Source organism: Dama dama, chromosome X, assembly GCF_033118175.1.
Source record: "Dama dama isolate Ldn47 chromosome X, ASM3311817v1, whole genome shotgun sequence".
Classification (NCBI taxonomy): Eukaryota; Metazoa; Chordata; class Mammalia; order Artiodactyla; family Cervidae; genus Dama; species Dama dama.
In genome coordinates this window covers 101628564-101647753 of record NC_083714.1, presented here as the reverse complement: position 1 = coordinate 101647753, position 19190 = coordinate 101628564, and the positions used below count along the sequence as shown (strand labels likewise).

The 19190-nt window shown below is 38.8% G+C and overlaps 1 protein-coding gene across 7 annotated transcripts in view; it reads left to right on the top strand.

Moving 5' to 3' along the window:
• The window catches only part of PHF8 (PHD finger protein 8), a 99973-nt gene that overhangs the window by 47329 nt on the left and 33454 nt on the right, over positions 1-19190 (top strand). For 6 of the 7 annotated variants that reach the window (XM_061137391.1, XM_061137390.1, XM_061137392.1 and 3 more), the window contains 10 exons: positions 4730-4817; positions 5170-5276; positions 6479-6570; positions 8924-9013; positions 10877-11179; positions 11946-12049; positions 16343-16521; positions 16811-16896; positions 17378-17511; positions 18114-18427. In XM_061137391.1, the coding sequence (XP_060993374.1) occupies positions 4730-4817; positions 5170-5276; positions 6479-6570; positions 8924-9013; positions 10877-11179; positions 11946-12049; positions 16343-16521; positions 16811-16896; positions 17378-17511; positions 18114-18427 (1497 nt within the window). The remainder of the gene's footprint in view (positions 1-4729; positions 4818-5169; positions 5277-6478; positions 6571-8923; positions 9014-10876; positions 11180-11945; positions 12050-16342; positions 16522-16810; positions 16897-17377; positions 17512-18113; positions 18428-19190) is intronic. The other variant, XM_061137394.1, reaches the window with a different exon arrangement.

Here is a 19190-nt window from a genome sequence, read left to right as displayed (position 1 = left end):
GTGTGAAGTAGTAGCTCACTGAGATTTTTATTTTGTGTTTCTTTAATGGCTATTGATTTTAAACATTTTTCCATGTGCTTATTGGATGTTTATATATCTTTTTTAAAGGAAATATCTAATCAAAATTTTTGCCCATTCTTTAATTGGGTAATTTATCTTTCTGTTGTTGAGTTGTAAGAATTCTTTATGTATTTTTGGGGGAAAAAAGAATTCTTAATGTATTTTGGATTAGACTTTTATTGGATGTATGATTTGCAAATACTTTCGCTTATTCTTGGAATTGTCTTTTCACTTTCTTGCTGTTGGTCTGTGAAGCACAAAAATCCAGTTTATCTATTTTTTTTCTTTGCTTGTGCTTTTGGTATTATATCTAAGATACCATTGCCTAATTCAGAGTCATGAAGAGTAACACCTGTGTTTTCTTCTTAGTTCCTACGTTTATGTGCTTCATCCATTTCAATTTAATTTTTGTGTATGGTATGAGATATGGGTTCAATTTCATTCCTTTGCATGCAGATGTCCAGATGTCCTGGAACCATTTGAAAAGACCATTCTTTCCCCATTGAATTGTCTTGACACCTTTGTCAAAAATCAATTGACTATAGACAATTGATAGACATATGTTAGACATATAGACATATGTTGGTTTACTTCTGAACTTTGAATTCTATTCCATTGATCTATATGTCTATCTTTATGACAGTATCACACTGTCTCAGTTACTGTACATTTGTAGTAAGTTTTGAAATTGGAAAGTATCAGCCTTCCAACTTTGTTTTTCACCTTTAATTTCCGTATACATTTTTTAGCTTCAGATTTTGTATAGTTTTTTTTAGTGTTGGCTCTAGTTTTATATGTGTGAATATATTTGTGTATACATGTATACACATGCATATGTACATGTATAGATAAATATGTACATGTGTTTACATGTGTAAATATGTCTATATCTGTATATGTATATACATACATACATATATGAATCTTACCACAGTCTACTGGTATTGACATTTTAATTGACATTTTACCAGTTTGAGGAAAAGGTTCAAACCTTACCTCTTTTCACATCTCTTTACCCTTTAAATGTATTTGCCTTAAATATTTCCTCTGCGTACATTAGATCCATATCACATCATGCTTTAATTTTTGTTTCAACTGTCAAACATAATTTCAATACCCATATAGCAGGAAAGTCTGTTGTTTTTACCTGTATTTTTACTCTTCCATTGTTCTTCCTTCCTGGTGTTCCAGGATTCCTTCTCTTAGAAGTTTCTTAGAGTTTCAGGGTAGGTCTGCTGGCAATAGATTCTCTTAGTTTTCTTTCATCTGTAAATGTCTTGATTTCCCTTTCACTCCTGAAAGATATTTTTGCTGGATATAGGATTTTGGGTTGATAGTTATTTTCTTTCAGTACTTTAATGTTGTGCTGCTTCCTTCTAGCTTCTGTATGAAAAGATTTTGACTATACTTCAAATTATTTTTTCTCCAGTATGTGTTATTTCTTGCTACTTTCAATATTTTTTTTTATTTAGTTTCTCAGCAATTTGACAATAATGTGTGGATTTCTTTGGGTTTATACTATTATGTGTTCACTGAGCTTCTTGAATGTGTAGGTTTATGTCTTTTGCCATATTAGTGAAGTTTTTAGCTATTATTTCTTCAAATACTTTTTCAGCCCCACACTCTTTAACTTTTCTTCTGGGTCTTTGATGCTATGAATATAACACATTTTGCTGTAGTCTCACAGGTTCCTGAGACTTTTTTTCTGTCCCATTGCATGGTTCTTTATTTTTTGGTCTTTTAAAGAATTTTTACTGACATATAGTTGATTTACAGTGTTTCAGGTGTACAGCAACATGATTAAATTTTATGTGTATATATCTTTTTTAGATTATTTTCCTTTATAGGTTATTATAAGATATTGAATATAGTTCCCTGTGCTATACATATACAGTAGGTTCCTTGTTGGGTTCCTGAGTTTATATTTCACTCAGTCTGTTTCCTTTCTCTTTTTTATGTTGGGTGCTGTTGCCCTGTTTTAAAATTCTCTGATTCTTTTCTTCATTGTTTCCATTCTTCTGTTGAATCCATTGTTTCATTATATATTTCAGATGAAGTATTTTTTTAGTTCTATAATTCCCATTTGTTTATTTATGGCTTCTCTCTCTACTTCTTTTGCTTGTTTCCAGCATGTTTGTAATTGTTCATTGAAGCATTTTTATGATGACTCCTTTAAAATTCATGTCATATAATTCTAACATCTTTGTCTAACATTATATTGTATAATTCTGGACTTTTCTGTTACTCAGATCTATTTGTTTATTCTTATCTTGATTTGATTACATTGGTTTTATAGAATGTTTAAGGCAAGTCACACCCCCAACCCCCATACCCATCTGCTTTCCTCTTTATAGTTTTCTATTCCCAGGCATTTATTTACCCATCTTTAAATTCTTTGCTGAGTTTCACATGGTTGGTTTTTTTTTTTTACACTGGACAGTTGGCAACTGGTAAATTGAATTTGTCTACCAGAGATTTGAGTTGGATTCATTTGCTTCTTGGTACATATTCCCACAACTGGGGGCAATCTGCTTAGTTCTATAGGCATTTCATGTTTACTGTCTGCCCCAACATTGTGCTAGGTGCTAGAGATTAAAGATATGTATAGGCCATTTCAGTATAATGTTCTAATAGACACAATAGAGGTAGTCACCAGAAGTTCGGGGAGCACAGAGAAGAACACTTAGTCTGGCCAGAAGTTTGTGACAATCTTCTCAGAAGAGTGACACCTGAAGGGTAAATAGGTACTGATAAAGGAAATAAAGGCATAAAAGACCTCTCAGATTAGGGAAAGGCATAAGCAAAGCAAACATGTGTGAAGCAGTTTATGAATACTAGAGCCTAAAAACCAAAGGCTAGGAGCAGATGAAGCTGAAAAGATTTGCAGGCTGAACTTACTTCAGAGGCAACTGGGGACTATTAAAGATTTATTTGTTTAATTTCTAATGAAATATTTTAGATGAAGCAGAAGATATAAAGAATAATATAGTGAACATTTATGTGTTTATAACTTAACTAAAAATATATTGCAAACATATTTGAAGCCTTCTATATATCTCTCCTCAATTTCCCATTCTGCCCTCTCAGAGCTAGCCCTTGTCCTAAAGTTGATGATATCATTCTCCTGCATTTTTATCCCTTTATTACATAGGTAATGCCTTACTAAGCAACTAAGCAGTGTATAGTATTGTTTTACATGATTTTTTTGGGGGGAGGGGTGTGGTCTTAACCTCCAGTCACTAGGGAAGTCTCTGTTTTACATGTTTTTGTTATATAAATAGAATCATATTACATGTATTTTCTCAACATTTTTCTCTGAACATTATAATTGTGAGATCCTGTTGATATGTGTAGCTATCGCTCATTCATTTTACTTGCTTTCTATTATTCCACTCTACAGCAATTTATCTATTCTCCTGTGGATGTACATTTCATTGAAGAGTTTCAAGCAAGAGATGATATGGGCAGATTTGTATTTTGGATATATCACTTAGGATTGGGATTTGGAAGATAGACTTCAGAGATCAAGATTGTTGTGGATCAGTGGTTTACAAACATTTCAGACTCTAGATCTCTTTATACCCTTAAATATTATTGAGGATCCCAAAGAACTTTTATTTATGTGGTTTATATGTATTCATATTTACTAAATTATAAATTAAAACTGATAATTCCAAAATATTTATTAGTTCAGTGAGAAAAAACAAGAATAAACCCATTATATGTTAGCATAAGTAACAATTTTTATGAAAAATAACTATTTTCAAACTAAAAATTTAGTTAAAAGGTTGACCTTTACATTTCTTCAAATATTTTTAGTGTTTGGGTTAATAGAAAACTTAAGGCCCTCAAATCTGCCTCTGCGTGTTATGATATCATGTCCTATAGCCTTTGAAAAACTCCACTGTATACCTATGAGAGAATGAGAGTTAAAAAGACAAATAACATCTTAGTATTCTTATGAACATAGTTTTGACCTTGCATATGCTCTGAAAGAGGCTCTAGGAGCCCCAGGATTCCCTGTATTACCCCTTAAAGAACCACTGGTATTAGAGAAGACAGTTTGGAGGCTGTTATAAGTAGCATAAGTAAGAAATGATGAGGGATCTGAACCAAACCATTAGTAGGATGGATGGATGAAGAAGAGGAGATGAATATGAGAGAGATTTAAGAAGGAAAATCAGGAGGTCCTAGAAGGCAGTATAGGGTCAAGGGCAAGGAAAATAATTTAGTTTCAGCTAGGTACATTCTTCACAATCAACCTGTGAAGTGGATATTTAGCTAGAAAATGGCAGGATTTGAACCCAGGTCTAACACAAAAGCTTTTTGTTTTACTTAGGGCAGAGTTCGAAGAGGTAGTCATAGCAAGGAGATGATGCCTTTCTTAGTGATAAGAGAGAGGATAGGTGAGGCACCGAAGAGATTTTGAAGTATAGAGAGGAGGATGTAGAAGGAGTTTATTAACCCTATAGGTTGGTCCAGTACAGGGTTATAATGATGGCAGACTTGGCCAGGATGGGTGTTGGGAATGTGGAAGAACCTAGAATATTCTGAGTTACTGCCAGACTGGATGCTCTAAGGTATTGTGTTTGAGCTGAGTGGGCAGTGTAGATGTCCAAAGGAAGAAAGGCCCTTTGCCAGCTATGATTTTTGCCTTGTTACACTGCAGGATGGATTCATGCTGTGCTGACCCCCGTGGACTGCCTTGCCTTTGGAGGGAACTTCTTACACAGCCTTAATATTGAAATGCAGCTCAAGTAAGTCCTGAAGCTCTGGTGATCCCAAGTTGGCCATTTCCATCTGCTAGAGTCCTTGAGTTCTCCCCTATAGTGAGGAGTACAGCATAGAAGGAGGTGAGATGATCATAAAGGAATGGATACTGGTTCCTGTTGATGTTCAGTGGAGGATGAATACCTCTTCCTCACTTAGCAGTTATGTGACTATCAAGTCACATAATCTTTGAGCTCAAATTCCACAAAATAAAGTCTTAAAGGATAGTTGTGAGGATTAGAGATAATGGATACAAAGCATCCAGAACAATACCTGATACATAGTAGATGCCCACTAAACAGTAAGCATCATTGTTATTGTTGTAACTACTTCCTCCAGAGCCTACGAGATTGAGAAGCGGTTGAGCACAGCAGACCTCTTCAAGTTCCCCAATTTTGAGACCATCTGTTGGTATGTGGGAAAGCACATTCTGGACATCTTTCGAGGTATGGAGCCCTTTGCCAACTGCCCTTTTTGCCCTGTTCTTATAACCAACACCTCAATCAAGATACAGTACTTTTCCATCACCACAAAAATCTCTGTAATGCTACCCCTTTATAATCTCACCCACTCTTTCCCCTTGAACTATCCATAACTTTAGGAAACCACTGATCTGTTTTTCATCTCTCTAATTTTGTCATTTCAAGAATGTTATAAAAATGGAACTAAATGTTGTGATCTTTTGAAATTGGCTTTTTTTTTTTTGCTAAGTATAATGTAGGGTAAGGCATGGATTTTAAACATCTTATTTAGTAAAAGGAGCTGAGAAAATTGGATCACAGTAAAGTTATTCCTATTCTTAAAATAAGAAACTCAATCTGAATAGTGTCAGAGTTCTCTGGATATCCCTCTCCTGGGGACAAGGCCCAGTCCTACACTGACTTCATTGGTTTGGTCTTGGGTATCAGCCCAAGTAGAAGCCAGCCTACTGGGTTTCTTCTTTCCTGGTTTGCTCTGAAATAGAGTGGCTCCCTTACTCAGACCTGAGATTTCCCAAGTGACTTGGCCAGAAAGAGTTACAAAGAACCTCAGAGGCCAATGAGTATAGTCTGTTATGCAATACTTCAAGCCCTTATTCTGCCACCTAGATAGACTGTCATGTAAGTGTTCATTCAGGGGCTAGATGACTAACTGCTTATTATCTGTTCTGAACAGCTTAGTTCAGTAGAAAACTCTTTATTGAGCCTAAATTTGGATGTTTGTTATAATCTTCTCCTGGAGTAACTCAGAACAAGGCATTAATGGCTCTTCAGATCTGTGTAGGTGGCAATCATGGTCCTCTTGAGTGTTCATATTTTGAAACCCAGGAAGCAGAGTAGTGTAGAAGGAAGACAGGTGTCAGATTCTGACAGACGTGGTTTCAGTCTTGGCTTTGTCACTTACCAGGTGTGGCCTTTGTATTCTTTGCCTCTCTGGGCCTTATTTTCTGAACTATAAAATGAAGATGATATCTGGCTTACAGGGTTGGGTTTAGGATTCAATAAGATGATGTCAAGGTACTCAAAAAATGAACACCATTATAAGAACTGAGATCTGGAGTTGTGCTCAGAACCTTGAACATTTTCTCTGGTTGCCTGAAAAAAGTAAAAAGTCCTTCACTTCCCTGCGTGGTTTCTTTGACACTCTACCTTCCTCTTTCCCCCTGTAGGTTTGCGAGAAAACAGGAGACACCCTGCCTCCTACCTGGTCCATGGTGGTAAAGCCCTGAACTTGGCCTTTAGAGCCTGGACAAAGAAAGAAGTAAATATACTTATTTCTCTATCTACTTTAGAGGTCTACTGTCAGTAGGGACTGGCTTTGGGAAGATCTTCTGGGGAGGTAGAAGATACCAGGGAGGTTTGTGGGCTCCTGGCATTAGAGTGGAGGACAGAAGAGTATTAAGAAAGAAAAACTTCACCTGTAATTTTAACACTCACAGAGGGAATTAACATGTGGATATATTTTGTTTTTTTGTAATATGCATTTTTAAAGCATGATTGCTATCACCCTGTACATATAATTTTGTATCTGAATTAATTGGTTTATCTTAATTTTTCTGTGTCACCAAGTTCTCCAGAAACATTGATAGTTACGTGATATTCTTTTGTTGGGATGCAACATCCTTACCTAACCACTTGTTTATTGTTGCTTCCTTTTTATTTATTTATTTGGGGGATAGTTCTAAAAAATCGTGCAGTAAATATCTATTTGCATTAGTCTTTGTCCTTCATCTCTTGATTATTTCTTCAGGATAGAGTCCTAGAAGAGCAGTTGTTAAATCAAAGTATATGAAAAATTTAAGACTCTTGATGCATGCTGCCAAAATGGCTTTTTAGGAATATACCAATATCCATCTATCCAATTGAATACTAAACAACTATAAAAGAAATTAAGGAAGCTGTCTATGTACTGATTTGGGAAGACCTCTAGAATTTATCATGTAAAGGTGTCTAACTGTGTGTATAGTGTGCTGGCTGCCTTATGTGTAAAGGGGGGGAGGGGACAAGAACTATATTTGTATGTGCTTGTATTTGCCTGAAAACACAATCTGGAGGGATTCAGAAGAAAGTAATAAAAGTGATTACCTGTTGAGGTGGGCTAGATGGGTTGATGGCAGAGACAAAGTCTTTTCAATATATATCTTTTTATATTGTTTGATTTTTGAGCTATGTGAATGGATTACCTACTCAAAATGTTGGATTTATTTAAAAAAAAACAATTTTAAGAAATGCAAAAAAGGAAATATCAATATATTCTTTTATACTTTTGATATTCTTGTAGATTCCTTCCCCTGCATACAGTAGTATAAGGAGACTCTTCAGCCACTGAAGGCTTAATTTGCTCAATTTCCCCTTTTCCTGTTGACAACCTTCCCCTCAAATACTCTTGGACTTCATGTTTTGGGCCTTCTCTTGCTCCATGGACTCACCTGCACCTGGACTTTAGCCTTCGATTCTGTTTTGCCACATCCCTCAGGTGTGGCTGCCTTGGGTTTCATTTCTGACTGTGCATCCCACCAGACCCTTCTATGAAGTGAACTTCTGATTGACTCTGTCTCAGGAACACCTTTAAGGGAGGGAGGTGGGTAGGTCCTAAGCACTCATGTCCTGGGCCAGGATGGCCTCAAGGACTAAAGAATGGCCCCAGACAGTGTGACCAGAGGGAGCTGGAAGAGAGGAGGACATAGAACTGAAGAGCCCACACTCATGGAAGAAAACTTTTGTGAAGTGCAAATGACTTCCATGAGAAACACTTGCTCCTTCACCTTTCCAGAGCCCCTGGGCTGGGAGGAGGGAGCTGTCAGGGTTATCCAGGTGGGTCACATGGGTTCTCAGTCCGCATTGCTGCCCAGCCACCAAAATAAATTCCAGATGATTAAAAGAGTTAAACCATGGGAAGCAAGGAAGAAATGCTGAGGAGTTTTTATCAGTACTCTCTGGATACAGAATTCACGTCAAAACTGGTAGAAGAAATCACAGAGGAAAAACTTGAGAGGTCTGTCTGCATAAAGATGTAAATAAAATCATTAATGAATTAAAAAAGAGATAACCAACAGGTCCCTCCCCGGGTTGCTGTTGGGCTAGCTGTGGGCCTATAGCTGCTCAGCACTGAGTTCTGTGCTCACAAGTGAAGAGGCTAGGTTCTTCCTGAGGTTCTTGACTTTCTGAGGGGTATGGTTCAAGCCCACAACTAAGTTCCTCACATCTCTTGACACTGTCCTTTATGTTTTGTAAATATTTCCTCCCTGTCAGTGGTTTGCCTTAACAGTATTTTTTTAATAAGTCTAATTTATCAGTTTTTCTTTTATGATTCATAGCTTTTTATGTCCTAAGAAATCTTTGCCTGACCTAAGGTCACAAAGATTTTCTCCTCTCTTTCCTTCTAAAAGGTTTATAGTTTTAGTTACAGCATTTAATTCTATAATCCATTTTGAGTCTGTGTATATCTGATGCAAAATATAGAATGAAGGTCTTTTCTTGCATGTGGATATCTGATCAGTCTAAGTACCATTTGTTAAAGAGACGACCCTTTCTCCATTGAATTGCCTTGGTAACTGTTGAAAATCAGTTGTTTCTTATGTGTGGATCTATTTCTCATGCCTTTTGTTTGACAGGCTCTGCCAGACCACGAGGATGAAATCCCAGAGACAGTGCGGACTGTTCAGCTCATTAAAGATCTGGCTAGGGAGATCCGCCTGGTGGAAGTAAGGAGCATGGGAACAGGGGAGGCGTTTGGAAAGGGCTTAAGACTCAAGTGGCAGGTCAGGCTTTTGCAGCTGGCGTGGGAGCTCAGGGGAAGGATTGAGAAGACCCCACCAAGGACCCTATTCATTCATTCAAATAATTATCATGTGCCTCAAGTATGCCACATGTTGGGCTAGGTGCTTAGGACACATAAATAACTACAATGCCTGCCCACGAAGAACTCACAATCTAGTAGAGTACCCTGGGCAAAGTTAACCTGCCTGAGCCTCAGTTTCCTTATCTCTAAAGTGGCTGTAGCTAATAACTACTGAGGGATTGTTAAGAGGGTTGAATAAGGTAATATAGGTTGAGCACAAAGTATAAGACTGGGCAGATAGTGGGTGCTCAGTAAATTCTGATGGTGGGTCATGTGGTTGTGGGTGGTGGAGGTCATAGTAGTAGTTGTTGTTATTAATATTTTGACTCAGTCTCTGCATTCTACAAAATGACAGTTCTCCCGGGTTGAAGATGATTACAAAGCCATGTTTCAACAGGTGGCATATACCACGAGGCAGTGAGGTGTAGTGGTAAGAGACTCAGAGAAACTTGGGTTCTGGTTCCTGCTCTGTCACTTGCTAGCCGTTCAGGGCCTCAGTATCCTTATCTGTAAAGTGGGGATAATACCACCTTTTCAGAGTTTTGTTATAATTAAGAGCTAATGTATGTAGAGCCCCTCGCACAGTGCCTGGCAGAGTAAGTACTCAATAAATGTGAGCCATTGTTGTTACTAGACTTTGCAGTGAAGAGAGAACTCAGTGTGGGCTGGTGAAGTAGCAGAGGCACCAGAGGAGAATTGGACTTGAAGTTTCAACTTTCCTTTAGCTCAGAAGCTGTAAGGTTCCATTTAGCACCCAGAATATAGGCACTAAACATGCTAAAGGGTGGTCAGAGTGCACTACTGGGAAGTTGGACTTCTAGCTTCACCTCTTGCAGCATGTTTCACTGCCTGCACCATTACACCATGGCTTACATTGCCCGCCTCCTACCTCATTTTCTTCCACTTCCATCTGTCAGAATCCATCAGGGTTTAGTTAAAATGCCTGTCTTTTCTCTGGCTATATAAGTTTTGTATACACAGAACTTTGGGCTGGTTGGAAGAGGACTTAGAGGTGGATCATATTTTTTTCACTGAATTTCAAATGTTTTGAAGAAGTGAAATCCTTTTTTTCAAATGAAATATTATGTGGAAGCTCAATATATGCAACCAGTTGAAGCATAACTACTATGAATAAGTAGCACTTACGAAGGTGGGAGGCTTAGAACCCCACTTGCTTCTCTTATTTGCCTTCCACCTACTTCCAATCCCCAGGGCTCTTCCCAAGAAGTTCAAAGAAGCCACAGAACATCTTTGAAAACCATCTTTTCCAGTCTGCTCCTTTAAATTTACAGCTGAGCAAACAGATCCCCAGAGTGATCAGAGAACTTACCCTTGGTCACAGAGCTAATGAGTAGCAGATTTAGAACTAGAAGCGCTCTTCTCTTAAATCCTGTAGTCCTTAGAGTTGGAACCACACATTTTAGTACTCAGTTATTTTCTGTCTCATGTCAGCTGCTCTTGGAGTCTTTTCTCTCCAATTTTGATAGTAGTGCTGGGCTTTTTCTCTGCTCGTCTTCTTACTCGTCAATGGCTGGGTAAAGAAATGCCACCCGGTAAATTCTTGATGACTTACTGTGCAAAAACTAGGGTGTGCATAAGTGCCTATGTGGAGCATCTTTAAGCCCCTTCATGGCAGTACCACCAGTGCCATGAACAGACCTCTGCTCTTAGTGTAGAGAGAACCCTTGAGTAAGCTCTAACCCCTCATGTCCTAACACTCTTGTAGGATATCTTCCAACAGAACGTTGGGAAGACGAGCAATATCTTTGGGCTGCAGAGGATCTTCCCAGCCGGCTCCATTCCCTTAACCAGGCCAGCCCATTCCACTTCAGTATCCATGTCCAGGCTGTCACTGCCCTCCAAAAGTGGTTCAAAGAAGAAAGGCCTGAAGCCCAAGGAATTCTTCAAGAAGGCAGAGCGAAAGGGCAAGGAGAGCTCAGCCTTGGGGCCTGCTGGCCAATTGAGCTATAATCTCATGGATACATACAATCATCAGACACTGAAGACAGGCTCTTCCCAGAAAGCAAAGGTGGGTGCTGGCCAATGGGTTCAGCCCAACCCTTTTGGGTCCCTTGGAAGAGCAGAGTATCAAAAGGAAAGGCTCTCCTGTCCTCCCACCTCCCTTAGGGCCCCTGGTGTTTGGCTACCAGTCCCACTCACTTAACAGGCATTTATTGAGACCTTGTCTATGCTGGGCACTGTGATAGCTGCTGCAGACAATAACCCTCAAGAGGCCAACAGGCTAGTGAGAAAGATAGGCATAAAAAGAAATGAGTGCAATGAGATGTTGTGGATGCCACAATTAAGGGTGAGTGTGGGACCCTGAGACACAGGGGAGGGGATGATTGTATCTGGGTAGGGATGATGGTCAGGAGCTCTTCTCAGAAAACATGACATTTGAGCTGATCTTGAAATACTAGGATAAGAATGTTACTTGAGTACATGGTATATGAGTGGCAGGTTGGAGTCTTGAACAGATTTTTTAGATAAGTCCTCCTCCAGGGCCCCACCTTGCTTAAAGATTGTGGTACCCTCCATGGTCATGTGAAGATGCTCCACCCTCCTTTTAGGGAACATGTTTTGCAAGATTGATAGGTTTCCCCTGAGCCAGCCATACATTCTCAACCTTCTGCTCTTGTGATCATTTGGGTTGGGGGTGGGGGGACAGCATAGTTGAAGACCTTGGTTCAGGTGGTTTTGATAGTGAACTCCACCAGTAAAACCAGAGGGAACTGGTTATTCTGATTCACATGGGAGTTCCAGACAGGTGACAACTGAGCCTCCTCCTCCTGCAGTTCAACATCACTGGCACCTGCTTGAATGACTCAGATGATGACTCACCAGACTTGGACCTTGATGGGAATGAGGGCCCGCTGGCCCTATTGATGTCTAATGGCAGGTGAGGTGGGAAGAAGAAGCAGAGATGCTGGGATTTTCGGTAGCAATATGCCATTAAGACAAGGCATGGAATTGGGACCTGGGGCTGGGACTTGGGTGAGGGAGGGACTGTACTTTGGGAAATACCCAGATATTATCAGAAAACATTGCTTAGTACAGACCACCATGGTAGTGTTGGGAGTGGGTAAGAGGAGAGGTCTGGAACTAATTGGCAATTCTGAGAAAAATCTTATATAAGTTCTAGAAATTTCATCAAGTCAGTAGATCAGAACTGTTGGCAGGAATAAAAAATAATATAATATACTGGTTAAGAGCATTAGTTTTTTATATACCTTTTGCAATTCAATTTTTAGGAACTTATTTTGCAGAAATGTTTGCCAGCTGTGTAAAGAGAAATATTCAGTGTTCACTATATCATTGTAATAGTAAATAGTTGGAAGCGTTCATTAATAAGCGTTGGATAAATTATGGTACATCTATGGAATAGAATACTGTGTAACTTAAAAAGAATGAGTTTAGTATCTATTGATGTGAAAAGATTTCCAAGATAAATTTTAAGTGAAAAAATCAGGTTGTAAGATAATATATGGGAATAGTTCATTTTAATTTTTTTAAAAGGCATGTATGCATATGTGTGTGTGTAAAAAAGTAACATACAGTCTTTTACATTTGGCTATATTGTCTAAATCTATTTATTTGGCTGTATTGGATCTTAGTTGCAGCATGTGTGCTGTTGAGTTGAGACACACAGGCTCCAGAGCGCATGGGCTCAGTAGTTGTGGTGTGTGGTCTTAGTGGCTTTGTGGCATATAGAATCTTAGTTCCTGATCAGGGATTGAATTCCCTGTATTGCAAGGTGGATTGTTAACCACTGGACAACCAGGATGTCCCTTGCCTTTATTTTTAATTTAACTTTTTAGAAGAGGTTTAAAATTTATGCAGTTTAAAATTCAAAAAGTGTGAAAGAATACATAGGAAAAAATTTTGCTCCCACCCTTCTCTGTTTTCCAGTTTTCCTCTGCATACATGGAACACCAGTGTCAGTGCTTTCCTTCCAGAGATGTTTATACACATTCACACAAATAAATATATCAATATTTGTTACATATTTTACTCTTGTCACACCAAACTTGTAACAGTAGTTATCTCTGGAAAGTAGGATAGGGGAGGCAAGAGAGGAAATTTTCACTTCAAGTATTTGAATTTTGTACAGTGAGTATATATTAGTTTTCTCAGAATAATTTTTAGCAGACTGTTTTCTAAAAGAATAAAAGCACATCTTGACAAAAAGCTTGGGCTTGGGAATCAGACAATTCCAAATTTGAATTCCAGCTCTGACACATATTCCCTATGGCAAGCTAATTAACATATCTGCATCTCTCTATCTTCATTTTATCTGTTCTATAGATAAAACTTATCTTAGGGTTGTTGGAGGACTAAATGAAGTAATGTATGTAAAGTGCTTATTGCAGGTCCTGGCACATAGTAAATGTTTAATAAATGGTTGATTTTATAAATGTAATAATGAAGTTGAAAATGAAAGATGACAGTGGTGGTGATGATGATGATAGTTGTGGGTATGGCCAGAAGCTAACTAGGTTGTCAGAAATCCTCAAACATGTAGGGAGGCAGAGGAAGATGGTAAAAGTTATTTTCTGGACACTCAGAAGACCAGACAGGAGCAGTCAAGAGCTAAGTATAGAGTATGAACAGTGTAGGAACACAAGGGAAAAGGATACCTTACAGCCTTTTTGTAGGAAACGATTGTTTTCAGATCTCAAGGGTGAGTATAGTAAGTCTACCTGGCTGGGAAATACAGGAAAAGTGGTGTGAAGGCAGGGCAGATTCTGAAAGCAACAGAACTATCTTTGTGATTTGAAAATGTAGTTACTGAAGAATAAGATAGACTGAGCATTGCCTTTGTCTAGAACCTATGGTTGGTCTGCTGGGGAAGAGAAAGTTGAAAGTCCTGAGGTTCCAGCCTGTAATGGTCATTAAGGACATGAGACGTTTTCCCTTTCCTCATCAGTCTTCCTTGTGCTGCTTCTAGTACTTCCTTCCACCTACTAGAGGCTGCTGCTAAGTGAACCTAGGGAGTCAAGGTACAGTAATATTTACAGACGATATGATACTTATTATGTCTGATCTTTTCTCCAGAATAGTGCCATGTTTTGTGGGGGCTGAGGTGCAAATGAAACAAGATTGGCTGTATGTTGATAATTACTGAAACTTAACTGGGTCCTAGATACATGGGAGTTTTTAATATTTTGTATATGTTTGACATTTTTCATAATTAGAAGTTAATAAAAGATCAAGGTTGAATAGCTACCATTTATTGAGCACCTGCTCTGTGTCAGACTCTATGTTAGCAATCTACATATATTATTTAGTCCTTACAACAACCATTAGGGGTAAGTGTTGTTATCCCTATTTTACTAATGTGGGAAAGTGAGACCCAGAGAACTAAAAGATTAGCTACCATTGGGCCACTTGTTATATGTCAGTCTCTACATTAGCTCATGAATCCTCCCAGCAACCCTTTGAGGTAGAAAACAGCTAATTCGCTAAAAGCCAATTCACCAAATGACTATTTGTTGAATGTATACTCACTTAGCAAAAACTTGTTTCTCTTGACTTATAAGGCTTATTTGAGCAGTTTGTACTGGTTAACATTGTTTACCATGTTTGGTAGAATTATTAAGATTTAAGCTACTTTTGAGTTCTTTCTGCTTTATATATTTTAACACGTTTTTTGAGATATAATTTACATATCATACAATTAACCTTTTTTAAGTGTATAATTAAATGACTCTTAGTAAACTTAAAGAATATGCAACTGTCACCACAATCCAATTTTCAAACATTTCTGTCACATCAAATAGATCACTCATATCCACTTACATTCAGTCCTGGTTTTCTTCCCCAGAGCCAGGCAACTACTAATCTTCTTTCTATCACTATGAATTTGCCTTTTTAGATACTTCATATAAATAGAAGTCATTTAGTTCCTATGTAAATGTAGTCTCTTGTGTCTCGCTTCTTTCACTTAACATGTTTCTAAAGTTCATCCATGAGGTAGAATGTATCATTAATTGATTCCTTTTTATTGCTGAATAGTATTTCATTGTGTGAATCTACCACATTTACTTTATCGGTTCTCTAGTTGATGGTCATTTGGATTGGTTATACTTTTTGACTGTTATGAATAATGGTGCTTTTGAGCATTTGTATGCTAGTTTTTGTGTGGACATGTTTTTGTTTCTCACTTAGGAATAAAATTTAGGGTCATTTGGTAACTCTGTTTAGCTTTTTAAGTAACTGCCAAAATTTATCCCAAAGCATCTACCATTTTACACCCTCACCAGCAATTACGAGTTTTTCCATATATTGGCTAATGCTTGTTATTGCCCATCTTTTTTATTATAGCCATTCTGATGGATGTAAAGTGGTATTTTATTGAGGTTTTAATTTGCATTTCCCTAACGACTAATGATGTTGAGCATCTTTTGGTGTGATTATTGGACGTTTATGTATCAACTTTAGAGAAATGTCTGTTCAGATCTTTTGCTTACTTTCTAATTCATTTTGTTTGTCTTTGTTGTGTTCTAAGAGTTATCTAAATATTCTGGATACACATCCTTTTCTAGATAAATAATTTACAAATATTTTCTCCCAGTCTGTGGCTGATCTTTTCTTTTTCTTAATGGTATCTTTTGAAGCACAGATGTTTTGAATTTTACCTAATCCCAGGCCACAAGATATTTTCCTACATTTTCTTCTAGAAGTTTTATAGTTTTAGCTTTTACATTTAGATATATGATCCATTTTAGTTAATTTTTGTGTGTGATATAAGGTAAGAGTTCACATTCATTTTTTTGCATGTGATATCCACTTATTTCAGCATCATTTGTTAAAAAGACTATTCTTTCTCCACTGAATTGCCTAAGCACCTTTGTCAGAAATCAGTTGACTATAAATTTAAGGATTTAGGCCTAGATTCACAGTTCTGTTCCATTCATTCTTATCCTTAAGTCAATATCATACTACCTTGATTACTGTAGCTTTATAGTAAATTTTGAAGTTGAATAGTATAAGTCCTCCAACTTTGTTCTTTTTTGAAATTGTTTTGGCCATGTACATATCCTTTGTATGCCCATATACATTTTAGTATCAGTTTATTAATCTCCACAAAACTAGATGGATTAGATAGGATTGCATTGAATCTATAGATCAATTTGGAGAGAATTGCCTTTGTGTGAGACTGTGTTTATGTTCTCCTTCACTCTCTCTCCAGTACCAAGAGGGTGAAGAGCTTATCCAAGTCTCGGCGAGCGAAGATCGCAAAGAAGGCAGACAAGGCTAGGCTGGTGTCAGAACAGGTGATGGAGGATGAATTGGACTTGGATTCAGATGATGAACTACAGATTGATGAGAGACTGGGAAAGGAGAAGGCGACCCTGATAATAAGACCAAGTGTGTACTTGTTCTTTTTCTTTCTTGCCCTGCCCATTTCAGTTTGGTTTTGGTCCCTTCAGTAGACTCAAGACCTTAGGCCTGAGCTTGTTGGCTTTCGGATTTACCAGCTCTGTAGGCTTTCTTTGCTCTGGAGATTAATTTATAAACTAATTCCTAACCTCCTTAAATTGCTTATCTGTGGTCATTACTTTCAGGAAAATTATAATAGTTTTATTCTCTTTTTCCTGGGTATTTGGCTCAGATGCTAACCTTAGCTTCATGGTAAGTACATTCTATTGCTTTCTAGAATTTCCCCGAAAGCTGCCTCGTGCGAAGCCTTGCTCTGACCCCAATCGAGTTCGTGAACCAGGAGAAGTTGAGTTTGACATTGAGGTAGGAGCCTTCCCTGTTTCTTATCTTCTGCTTGTTCTGGTTACAAAACCAGAATATGGTTTGTCATTTTAGTTGAGGTTGGGGGAGACATCCTATGCATTCAGTTCCTAAAATATTTATAAAGTGAAAGATTGTGTGCTAAGTGCTCCTGAACATATAAATGGAAGATTATACTTTAGTTGAAATATTTAAAAAATCTTTAATATAAAGTAGAATAAAAGGCAGTGTGATGTAGTAGAAAGAGTATCTGGTTTGGAATATCCAATTGTGACTTTACATACATATTTAACTTCACTGAACCTTGGTTTCCTTATCTGTAAAATGGGAGTTAGTACTTGCCTCACAAAGATGCTTCAGAGACTAAGATGAAAAAACAAATATTCTGCTTAGTACTTGGTAGATACTTGGTGCTCAGAATATATTAGTATCCACTGTATATTAGGGCCTGGGCAGCTGAGGTGATATCCTTTTTCTCCAACAGGAGGACTATACAACAGATGAGGACCTTGTAGAAGGGGTCGAAGGCAAGCTTGGAAATGGGAGTGGAGCCGGTGGAATTCTTGATCTGCTCAAGGCCAGCAGGCAGGTGGGGGGACCTGACTATGCTGCCCTCACGTGAGTACTGGCTTTGTTCTCCCCTTTCTAGGTGATCAGACAACACACACCCCCACCTGCCACCTTTGGCTAGGTCAACCAATCAGTAGATATTAATTGAGTCATTTAAAGGGACAAAGAATTATCTAGGGCATTTGGGCTGAAAGAATAAAGTAGACATGAAATCTGTCCCAAGATATTTAAGATCTGATTTAGAAAGAATGTACAGCCTTCAAGGGCAATGAGTTTGGGGTTCTTTGGAAGTCAGAAGAGGCATGGAAGGAGAGCTGGGCCTTTTCTGGATCTCGTTTTTTTTTTTCTTTAAAAAAAAAGAAAACGCGGCATGTGTGAATAGGAAGGGAGGTGCACCCTTGTTCTTGCCACCTTGCCTGCTGTCTATGGAGAGACTTCAGTCAAGAAGGACTGGCCTTTTTATGGAAATAGTCTTTGATACTATTTTGATCTTTAGTTTGGTTTCTAGTTTTTCATTTGGGATGATTCTCTCTTGCTTGTTCCCACCTTGACCCAGGCAGCTCTTGTCCCTCCTCCCTGACTATTCTGGTGACTAGTTTCCTCTGACAAGTAGAGAAACTCCTTCAGCATTTCTCCTCTGTCCCTTACAGCGAGGCTCCTGCCTCTCCCAGCACTCAGGAGGCTATCCAGGGCATGCTGTGCATGGCCAACCTGCAGTCCTCATCATCCTCACCAGCTACCTCCAGCCTGCAGGCCTGGTGGACCGGGGGGCAGGACCGAAGCAGCACGAGCTCCAGCAGTGGGCTGGGCACAGTGTCTAGCAGTCCTGCTTCCCAGCGCACCCCAGGGAAGCGGCCCATCAAGCGGCCAGCCTACTGGAAAACTGAAAGCGAGGAGGAGGAGGAGAACGCCAGTCTTGATGAACAGGACAGCTTGGGAGCATGCTTCAAGGATGCAGAGTATAGTAAGGGCAGCTGAGCACTGGAGTCAAGGCCAGGAGGGCTCCCCCTAGCCCCAATCTCAATCCCAAATCCAGTCCAGGACAGTCTGTAGTGAGCAAAGGCCTGGCCATAAGCCTGATACTCAATTTCTCTGTGCTGTATTTTTTTAATCTGTAGAATGGGAGTATCTCACAAGTTGATGTACAGACTACCTGGCACAGTGTCTTGCTTATGGGAGGCCCTCAAAAAATGATAGCTATTATAGGGACTTCCCTGGTGGTTCAGTGGTTAAGGCTCCGTGCTCCCAATGCAGGGGGCTGGAGTTCAATCCCTGGTCAGGGAGCTAGATCTTGCCTGCCACAATAAAGATCCAGTGCAGCCAAATTTAAATAAATAAATTGTTTAAATAGTAGCTATTATCCATTTTTAGCATTGTCCAGTTGTCAGTGCAGGTGACTCTTTTTTCCCTCTTGCCTATTATACTTCTATTTGTTATTGTTTAGTTGCTCAGTCATGTCCAACTCTTTGCAGCCCCATGGACTGTAGCCTGCCAGGCTTCCCTGTCTATGGGATTTCCCAGGCAAGAATACTGGAGTGGGTTTCCATTTCCTTTTCCAGCAGACTTTCCTGATCCAGGGATCGAATTCGTTATCTCTTACATTGGCAGATGGATTTTTTATCACTGAGCCACAAGGGAAGCCCCTTTACTTCCATTACCTGTATCATTTGTGTTGTATTGTTCAGTTCATCTCTTGCAAAGGTACATGATGACTTTTTAGTGGGTTT